Source organism: Oryctolagus cuniculus, chromosome 3 (assembly GCF_051225735.1).
Source record: "Oryctolagus cuniculus isolate XC-2025 breed Fujian yellow rabbit chromosome 3, ASM5122573v1, whole genome shotgun sequence".
NCBI lineage: Eukaryota > Metazoa > Chordata > Mammalia > Lagomorpha > Leporidae > Oryctolagus > Oryctolagus cuniculus.
Genome location: NC_142869.1, coordinates 142,020,932 through 142,031,896, shown reverse-complemented (window position 1 = coordinate 142,031,896; position 10,965 = coordinate 142,020,932). Strand labels below are relative to the sequence as shown.

Sequence of the window (10,965 nt, the reverse complement as noted above, 5' to 3'; positions counted from 1 at the left end):
CAGAGAGACAGAGAGGTCTTCCATATGCTGCTTCACTCCCCAGATGGCCTCCAGCAGCCAGAGCTGCGCCGATCTGAAGCCAGGAGCTTCTTCTGGGTCTCCCACGAGGGTGCAGGGGCCCAAGGACTTGGGCCATCTTCTACTGATATCCCAGGCCATAGCAGAGGGCTGGATAGGGACTAGAACCAGCGCCCAAATGGGATGCTGGCACTTCACGCCAGGGCGTTAACCTGCTGCACCACAGTACCGGCCCCTCAACTCTTAATTGCCTGGGAAAGCAGCGGAAGAAGGCCCAATTACTTAGGCCCCTGCCACCTACGTGGGAGATCCAGATGAAGCTCTTGGCTCCCAGCTTGGCCTGGCCCAGCCCTGGCTGTTGCGACCATTTGGGGAGTGAACCAGCGTATGAAAGACCTGTCTCCTCCTCTCTCTAACTCTGCCTTTTAAATAAATAAAATCTTTAAAAAAAAAAAAAAAAAAAAACCTACATCTCACATTGGAGTATCTACATACAGTTCTCAGCTCCAGTTTCTCTCCAAGGCTGACCTGGGGTGACAGTGATGATGGCTCATGTCAGTGCATTCCTGCCACCTAAAGGGGGACAGGGTTGTGTTCCTAGCTCCTAGCGTCAGTCCCAGTCCAGCTGGAACCTTGACAGACATTTGGGGGAGTGAACCAGTGAATAGGAATGTCTCACTGTCGCTCTGTCTCTGCCTCTCAAATAAGTATTTTTAAATTTTCTTTAAAATATCACTGATGAAGGTGGCTATACTAAACTAAACTCTTTAGTGTAGACTAAACAGCCTTATATTGGAAGAAGTTATCATCTAGGACCTTCATAGCCAGATAGAGGTCAATACCTGGCTTCCAAGGACAGACTGTCAATTAATGCATCCAGTGCTCAGCTACCATTCCAAATCTTAGGGCCCTTGTGAATTACATTAAATCTACTCTGCCTCTGCTCTATAAATGTGAAAACGAAGCCTGGATGACAGCGGATCTGTTTACAGCATAGCTTGCTGAACACTTTAAGCCCACTATTGAGACCTACTGCTTGGAAAAAAAGATTCCTTTCTAAACATTACTGCTCACTGAGTTGTCTTGTCACTCAAGAGCTGTAATGGAGATGTGCAACAATATCATTTTCATACCTGTGAAACACCATTCTGCAGCTCAGCGATCAAGGAGGAATTTCAGCTGTCATGTCTTACTATTTAAGAAACACATTTCAAATAGTCAAAGGTGCTATGGACAGTAAGTCTTCTGATGACCTGGGCAAAGGAAGTTAAAACTTCTAGAAAGGATTCACCATTCTAGACACCATTAAGAACATTATTGATTCATGGAAAGTAGTCAAAACAGATGACTTTGAGGGGTACAATACTTAAGTAGAGAAAGTAAAAGTAACTGCAGATGTGGTAGAAATAGCATGAGGATTAGAATCAGAAGGGTAATTTGAAAATGTGACCGAATTGCTGATGGAACTTGAACAGACCCTGAGTTGCTTATGAAGAGCAAAGAAAAGTGATTTCTTAAGCCGGCACCGCGGCTCACTAGGCTAATCCTCTGCCTTGCAGTGCCGGCACACCAGGTTCTAGTCCCGGTTGCCCCTCTGCCGTGGCCAGGAAGTGCAGTGGAGGATGGCCTAAGTGCTTGGGCCCTGCACCCCATGGGAGACCAGGATAAGTACCTGGCTCCTGCCAGATCAGCGCGGTGTGTCCGCCGCAGCGCGCCGGCCGCAGCGGCCATTGGAGGGTGAACCAACAGCAAAGGAAGACCTTTCTCTCTCTCTCTCTCTCACTGTCCACTCTGCCTGTCAATAAATTAAAAAAAAAAAGAAAAAAGAAAAGTGGTTTCTTGAGATGAAATTTGCTTCTGGCAAAGATGCTGAAACAGCGTGAAACACGGCATCAAACCATGTCGATTGCATAAACTCAGTCAACAATGCAGCCGTAGGGTTGAGAAGATTGACTCCAATTTTCAAAGTTCTGCTGTGAGCAAAATGCTGTCAAACAGCATGGCATGCTGCAGAGAAATCTTTCACAAAAGGAAGAATCAAGCCATGTGGCACACTTAACTGATGTCATATTTTTAGAAACTCGCACAACCACCCTAACCCCTTCAGCCACCACAATGCTGATTGGTCAGCAGCTGTTAACATCAGGGTAAGACCCTCCACCAGCAAAACAGGTTACAACTAAGGCTCAGATGACCGTTAACATTTTTTAGCAGTATGTTTTAATTAGCTTCATATTAAGACAATGCTGTTGAACACTTGATAGACTACAGTATATACAAACATAATTTTGTATATGCACTGGAAAGCCAAAAAAAAAAAAAAATCTCATGACTTGGCTTTATTGTGATGTTCACTTAATTGTGAAAGTCTAGAACAAAACCCACAAAATCTCTAAGGTGTAAGTCAGGGATTCACTTTTTAAATTATAAAAATATACATAATTTGTTCTCACCTCTAAGATAACAACTTTGGATCCTTCAGATATTTTATTGAACAAGTGCACCATATATTAGGTGATACAAAATGATATTTGAGGATATTAAATGATCAAGGAAACTCCTAACTTCTACCTCATGGTTCAGCTAAAGTCCAGTGTGTACCTAGCCAGTACGATGTGAGCAAGCGGGTACAAGCAGCAGAGAGAACTGGTAGTACACCAGCCACCAGATGAGGGGAGACGAACGCAGTCAAGGCAACAAAGATAACATTTAAATGGCTTTGAAGGCGCTGGCACTGTGGCTTACTGGGTCAAGCTGCCGCCTGCAGGGCCAGCATCTCATGTGGGCACTGGTTCGAGTCCTGGCTGCTCCACTTCCGATTCAGCTCTCTGCTATGGCTGGGGAAGCAGTGGAAGATGGGCCAAGTCCTTGGGCCCCTGCACCCACGTGGAAGATCTGGAAGAAGCTCCTGGCTCCTGGCTGCGGATCAGCACAGCTCCAGCCGTTGCAGCCATCTAGGGAGTAAACCAGCAGATGGAAGACCTCTCTTTCTCTCTGCCTCTCCTCCTCTCTCTGTGTAACTCTGCCTTTTAAATAAATAAATAAAAATCTTTTTAAAAAATGGCTTTGAAAAGAGAAAGAAGTTTGCATCGTGTTGTGTTCCAGATTATTTCCTCAGCAAAGGCAAAGAATTGGCAAGTACTGTCAGCCCTTCTTATCCACGTGTTCCACAGCCATGGAATCAGCCAGCCACAGTTGGAAAATATTCAGAAAAAAATTTTTTTTTCCTTGGCTCTGTTTCCTAAGCAACTTCTCCCCTGTGGCATTTGCATTGTATTAGGCAGCATAACTAATCTAGATATGATTTAAAGGCAGTATGTGAATGGGTTATATGTGAAGGCTATGCTTTTTTCTACAAAGAACTTGAGCATCTCATACTTTGCCAAAAGAGGGGAGTCCTGGAACCAGCCCTCACTGGTACGGAGGGATGACTGCATTGCCATCTGGTAAAGCTGTAAACTGGGCACATCAGATGGAAGAGCTTGTGGAAAAGAAGGAAAACACTGTGAAGACTTTCTGGTGTAATCCTATTTTTTGGCCTTTATCCTTTCTAGGAAAGGAGTCATGCAGTATTTCTAAGCAGAAGAGTAACAATCATACCTGTCCCACAAATGTTAACCTGCTGGTCACAGAACAGAGTGGCCTTTAAAACTAAAGGCAAAAGCAGAGGATTATAGGCAACCTAATTCTCTAGTAGTCTAAACATCTTTTAAGTTATTTTAAGAGTGTAAGTGCAACAAAAATCCACTGTGACTGCCTGTTGCTGTGGATTCATTCTGAGAGGAGTGCAGTGGGGGCAAGAGGCACAGAGTCACCACACAGACCCCGGGAGTCAGGTGAGAGCGGGCCAGAGGCGAGCAGCCCGTAGACTTGCTTTTTTCAGTTGGTACAGCAGCTTATATAGCTGAGGCAGCCAATCCGGTCAAGGGGCAGTTTATGCCCTAACAAATCACAGCCTGTTGCCAGGCAGGCTCCGTTGCCAGGTGGTTTCCCAGGGGTTTCTGAAGCCATTCCTGAGTAACTGATGCCTGCTTGCCAGTGGTCATCTTGGCATGGCCTTCTCATTCCACAACTGATGGGACAGCAAAAGTAGATAAATTGTAAATATGTTGCAGACAGGTGTTTCACACAGCAGTTCAGATGCCACTTGCGACACCCAGCTCCCATATCACAGTGCCAGGGCTCCAGTCCTGGCTTCTGATTCCAGCATTCTACTAATGTGCACCCTGGAAGGCAGCAGGTGATGGCTCAAGTAGTTGGGGCCCTGACACTGTATGGGAGTCCTGGAATGAGTTCAGGGGTTCTGGCTTCAACCTAGCCCAGCCCCACCCTTGGCAAGCATTTGGGAACTACCAGCATATGGAAGGGTCTGTGTGTGCATGTGCATCTGTCTGCCTCTCAACATTTCTAGGGTCACTCAAAATCTCATAAATTGGACACAGGCGATAAAAACAGAAAAATCGTGTTCTATAAAATGACTATGTAGAGAGTTCACTAATCACCAAATTAGGGAGGGAAGGAACAGCTACACTACATGGTAAGGCAGAAAAAAAGCCAAACCAGTCATCAAGAGTTTTAAGGAGTGAATGAATGATTAAAGTGCTATAAGAATTAAAGAAATACCAAGAAATACTGCCAATGGATTTGACAATCAAAAGGTGACTGCTGAGACAATCACTGCAGTTGAGTGATTAAATAGACAAGATTTTTCATGTAAGAATCTGGCTCGGTTTAAAACAATAATTTCAAGAAAACTAAGGGGAGAAGGTCAAACTATCTGTCCAAATAGACTATTCAACACCACATTATGCCAAGTATATGTGACTGACTTGCCTCTGAATCTTCACAGGAAAGCAGAGAATAACATTTTAAAAATACACATTAATTCTAAATTTCAAAATGTATAGAAGGATCCAGAGTTCACGTATTTTAAAAAATATGTATTTGAGAAAACAAAGTTCATTCCCATCTGCTGTTTTACTCCCCAAATGCCCACAAAGCCAAGGGGCCGAAGCTGGGAGTCAGGAACTCAACCCAGGACTCCCAAATTGAGTGTCAGGGACCCAGCCACCCGAGCCATACCTGTTATTTCCCAGGGTGTGCATTAGCAGTGAGGCAGGTGTCCCAAATGGTGTCTCAACCATTAAGCCAAACACCTGCCCCCAGAGTTCTCATTTTTTTTTTTTACTTTGCAGTTCGTGGTAGGCAGATCATAGTAATGAAACATATAGGTAGTGAACTGTACTTTTAATTTCTGGTAGACATAAATTCTACCTGCCCATACTTTGTCCTCAGCTCGTCCACCTTTCCTGCCTGTGTCTAAGTCCAGGAAGAGCTGGAGGGGAAGAGGAAGGGAAACGCAGTGCTTCTCCTTTCCCTGCTCTCCCAGTGGAGACAGGCTGTAACAATGTCTTCAGATTTAAAAGGGAAAGACACTGCCTTTCAGTTCTGTGCGCCATTAAGTTCTACAAAAAGGGGCACTTCCACCTGCAGGCTGCGGTGGGTCCCACAAAGAGTGCTGAACAAAGAAGCCAAGCAAGATCAAAGGAGTTGCGGCTCTCTTGAATTGTCCAAACTGTCAGTTTGTGTCATGAAACAAACAATGCGTTCTAAAACCAATAAAGCTTTGTTTACATATCAAAGTGGTTAACATCAGATTGTGGAGTAAGAGATACTCTACCACCCTTAAAGACTTAAGGTGCATCATGTCTCTTGTCAGCAGCCTAAAAGTATTTTGAGAAGAACCGCACTTCTCTCTGAAGCAGACCTGGCTGTGCCTCGGTGGAGCAGGGGAGGCATTCACCATGGCACTCCCAACACACGTAACTAAGAGTTTGGTGGCCCTAAAGTAAACCTCGATACTCTCCTCTGCAGCCATGAGTCAGCTTCTGGTTGCTAGTTTTTAAAAGAAAAGATTTTCAGTTTGGAATCATTTCCAAGACTTCACAATTTTAAAGATGACAAGATTAAAATAAAATGTCAAACTTATGAATAATTACAAAACAAAGGTAAAAAGATTATGGTTATCAATCTTAGTATTTATTGAAAGGTGGAAGACAAGAAAAATACCTCTTGGAACTCCAAAAACAAATATCGCACCTTTGCCAAGTGTAAATTTTGAGTTTTGCTTTACATGACAATAAACCTATTCAAAAAAATAATTGAATGCTATTTTACCAAAAATGGTGCTAATTTATTATTTACAAAAATCTTCTTACCTGCCATAAGTATTTGGGAAAAAACTGCTTTATGTTTAGGAAAACTAATAAAATACCTTAAAGACTTAACCTAAGAAATAAAATAATCTTTACTACCCTCTACACGCCTAACCCTCCAGAAAGTTATAGGATGAATGAAAATATGTAGAAAGAGTATTCCAACAAACTTACACACAGAGGAAAACACACATGCACACACACACACACACACATGCAGTGTTAATAATGTTGAATGAACCTAATCTTTATTTAAAGTCAACAGCCTTGATAACAAGGAAGATAATGAATATGGCTTTAGTAAAGTTTGCAACTAAATATCAGAAATACTGAATTTTTTTGCTAGCTAACCAGCTAACCTGAGTAAGGAATATATATATTACTTAGATATCTACAAGGGTCTAAACAAAATTAGGGGTAAAAAAGCACTGTAGTAGACACCACAGAGGTATCTTAGTTTTTAAAAGGTTTGTATATCCATTTAATAATTTGCATAACAATTATTCTATATAGTTTATGACCACATAGAAACTATATCTTAAGTGCTTTATTTAGCTGGTCCAAGAAATCAGAAACAAAAGCAAAAACCTTATATTTCAGATAAAGAACTGGAATGTACTAACTAGGAAGCCATTAATATAATGCAATATTAAAATAGAATTTATAACAAAGGTAGTCAACAAGTTTTCAGATTCCATCTGATGAAAATTTGTAAATTATAACCCGTAAGACAAGGAACATAAGCATTATTCAAGGCTGTTTCTTGACATCTTAAGCCCAAGATTTATACTCCACCTCCACAGAGATGTATGCATTTTACGAAACAATTTTTCAAATTACGGATATTTGACTATAGCCTTTGCAGGAAACTAGATCTGTTTTATATATGCCTCCCTTGAAGTTAAAAGTTTAAGGCTCGTATATTTTGGAGGGACACCCTAAAGATATTTTCTTATAGTACAACCTCAGTGCACCTATGTATATGCTACTGGAAAACAAAACAACAACAAAACCCAAATACACGCCCTATTAAATGTGTCACCCTTCAACTAAAAAATAAAACATTTTAGCATCCCTTCCTATTTCTCAGTACTGGTTTATTAAGAACTTTTGTCTCCCAACAAGTTAGGTGCAAATCCATAAATTTAACTTAAAAGAGAAGATTAAATAGGTGGGAAACAGGATGAGACAAGTGACATGTAAAACAGAACCCCTATTTACATTATCATCATTTGTGCCCTCCTTATCCCATGAGATTTCCTATGTTGCAAACATACTGATTTCCTAGAAACCATCAAGACTTCCTAAGACATTTGCCTATTTTTTTTTTTTTAATAAAATTGAGAGCCAGAACTGCAGTTAATTTTTGTTCTGGTGAAATGCTTATTTCTAAATGGCTTCTCTCTAACCAGAAACAATGAGCAGTTTTGATCAAGGGTACCACAAGTGAGGCCAGGACAGAAACCACTGAAACACACACAACAATAGTAGCCCCAAAGGAAAAATAAAGAGCCCTAGTTAAAAGTCACTCACTAAAGTATGGGCCCAGAATAATGCCAAAAATAAAATAAAACACATTTGCAGTGAGCAGAGCTCCTTTTATCAATGCATACATCAGAGGCTCTTGTCTGACTTTCCTAACAGTAGTGGAAGCAGTCTGAGAGTGCTTAAGCCCAGCATCAAAGAGATTGGTTTTACTCATCTGTACACACTGTCTTGTTTCCTACTGCAGTGTCCTTTAGAGCTTCTTTTGAAAAGGAAGTGTTACGAGTTGTTTGCCTTGCTAAGGTGGGCAGGAGATCCTGAGAACGATGAGGTAACACCGTATTCTGTTATATCTTGTATATACGGCAATTGAGTCATTGTCATTGCCCTTATGTCATGATTTTGTGTCTGCCGTATTTTTTTTCGCATTTTGGAAGAAAAATGTAAAAGAGGATTGTAACTGATTACAATTAAACTTTCTGCAGCTAACCATATCTTACTTAGCTACCACTAAGTACAACACAGATGCTTATTAGTAAGAAAATCTTCTAAACTTATTCCATATAGAGCAAAGGAAATTTCCATTAGGGATATGTAATCTGGCCACATGATTAGATAGAAGGGTTCGGTATCATTAATATACCTTGTTTACCCCAACTTTCTAAAACTGTTTCTACTAACTAAACTGCTTTCTTAATGTTGCATATAAATATTTAAAAATGTATTCCAGGGAATAGGGCTAAGAAGTGTCACATATTCATCTTATCAGCAACATAAGAAATTACACAAAATGATATACATATATACATTCCCATACATACATACACACATATATGCTTTCATAACTGAATCTTGGTTCTTTTAAAATGCTTGCACAGTGTGAGAATTTAAATATTTACTAGATTTGGATGCGTACATTTACACTTCATTACCACTCTAAATGGATATATTAACAGAGAAACATAATATATCAAACAAATGATTTAAATGAATTGTCAATTTGTCTTTGCAGACCCAACAGAAAACATATTTATTATTATGAACCTTTATTGAGTGGCTCACATCGTATAAATCACACTAAAAAACTTTTTAAAGCTATTTACACTACAGTGCTGACACATTAAAATGAAAAAAAAAATTGGTATAAATAAGCTCTATGGAAAAGCCTTAAGTTGTCAAAAAAGAATTCTGGCTCATATTACAAAATATATATGTTAATGTCAGCTCTATTCTAAAACTTGTAACTCCAACTCAAATGATTTTTTAAAGACTCTTTTATGTTTAAACCTGCAATGTTTACAGTGCAACTGGCCCTAAGTGCTTCATACTTCACAGTTATGGACAGGCACTGAGGAATGTTACAAAGCTACATAAACTATATTTTGTAACAGATGTGGGAGCAAGTCCTTGGCTTGCTTTCAGAATTCATGAATCTTTATTACATTATTAATTAAAAAAACACAATTCTGTATGTACAAACTTAGCACAAAATGTCATCATCTTTTCCATCTTGATTTGAATGTGCTGAACTAGGTTGCCTTGTATCTATCAGATTTATGAGGCTTCCAGGGCACAATTCTTCCTTTGATTCTTTGCTGCTGTTTTCAAATTTAGAATCCACATCAATTTTAAATTCTGTAAATTGAACATGATCCAATTTTCCTTTAACATTCTTGCCATCCATATTATTCGATGCTCTAGTCTTTTCAGAAATATTAACATTCCCAGGTTCCTCCTTGATTCTTACAGAAGCAATGGGTTCGTGTTTAGTCTGCTGTAATTCATATTTAGAATGAAGTTTGTCTGAAAAACCAGAATCCACAGAGGTTTTGCTCCCAGCACAACGCGTGCTGTCAGGGTGAGGTCCAGGAACTGATGATGAGCAGTCTGGGGAAGTGCCTGTTTCATGAGTAGCTGTGTTCTGAGAAGTGTCCTCCTCTGAGTGATATAATTTGAGCCGAACATGCCAGGCTAAGCTGCATACAGCTGAAACTGTCTTGAACTGATGAACAACATTCCTTGGAATAAAATAAATGTCATTATCATACAGCTGAATCCTGGCATATCGAATGCCTTCCCTCCTCAGCTGATTAAGTTTTGCATCATCAACCCATTGGACACACTAAAAAAAGAAACAAGGAATATAAGTAAGACTTTATTCCACAATTAAAACCAAGCTAAAGATAGTAATTGTTTTACATGTACCTGGGACAGAGGAGGTTCATGTAAATCTAACTGCATTCGTTGAACTACTTCTAAGAAATCTTCAGCATGAAAACAAATTACATCTTTGGTTATTCGGGGTTGATCGGGCCTAAGTAAAATGAGATCATGGAGAATCTGGCATTAATGTTTCACTCTATTTAGTCCTTATTAAATTCAAGCAAAAGTAGTTTAAAATCAATACCAAAGTAATGTCTTACAAATAAATTATAAATGGAAAACTACATATTTAAACAGCTAAAACCAAGATTTTCAACCTGAACACCGATTAAAAATAATCCACTTTACTTTATCATAGCTATTTATCACAAGATTTTGAAAACCTAAAATGAATTGAGTCAGTAAATTATGCAAACCAAAAGGGCAGGTGTTTTGTTTTAAAGTTAAGGTTAACATTTGTAGAATTAAGTTAGTTCTAAAGTTCAAAGTACTGTAGAGGCCGGCGCCGCGGCTCACTAGGCTAATCCTCCGCCTAGCGGCGCCGGCACACTGGGTTCTAGTCCCGGTTGGGGCGCCGGATTCTGTCCCGGTTGCCCCTCTTCCAGGCCAGCCCTCTGCTGTGGCCCGGGAGTGCAGTGGAGGATGGCCCAGGTGCTTGGGCCCTGCACCCCATGGGAGACCAGGAAAAGCACCTGGATCCTGGCTCCTGCCATCGGATCAGCGCGGTGCGCCGGCCGCAGCGCGCCGGCCACGGCGGCCATTGGAGGGTGAACCAGCGGCAAAGGAAGACCTTTCTCTCTGTCTCTCTCTCTCACTGTCCACTCTGCCTGTCAAATAAATAAATAAATAAATAAAAAAACAAAGTACTGTAGAAAGATTATAAATCAAGGATGTCATATAGGAAAGAAGTCAGGTACAGAAAGACAAATCCCACATGTTCTCAGTTACATATATATGGAAGCTTAAAAAAACAGTAGAGGATAGAATAGTGATTACTAGAGGGAGTACCTTCTAATGTTATATAAAGGACAGCAGGGTAACCATGGTAACATATGGCAATATTTAACTATATATCTCAAAAGCA

The 10,965-nt window shown here is 40.3% G+C and overlaps 1 protein-coding gene across 5 annotated transcripts in view; it reads right to left on the bottom strand.

Moving 5' to 3' along the window:
• Positions 1-6,035: 6,035 nt before the first annotated feature.
• The window catches only part of RSBN1L (round spermatid basic protein 1 like), a 79,996-nt gene continuing 75,066 nt past the window's right edge, over positions 6,036-10,965 (bottom strand). For 3 of the 5 annotated variants that reach the window (XR_016231709.1, XM_070071195.2, XM_051849725.3), the window contains 2 exons: positions 9,924-10,032; positions 6,036-9,840 (listed from right to left, as the gene is read on the bottom strand). Coding sequence is in view for 2 of the 5 variants with exons in the window: in XM_070071195.2 (XP_069927296.2) it covers positions 9,199-9,840; positions 9,924-10,032 (751 nt within the window). In the remaining 3 variants the exon portion in view is untranslated. The remainder of the gene's footprint in view (positions 9,841-9,923; positions 10,033-10,965) is intronic. The other 2 variants (XR_016231710.1, XR_016231711.1) reach the window with 2 other exon arrangements.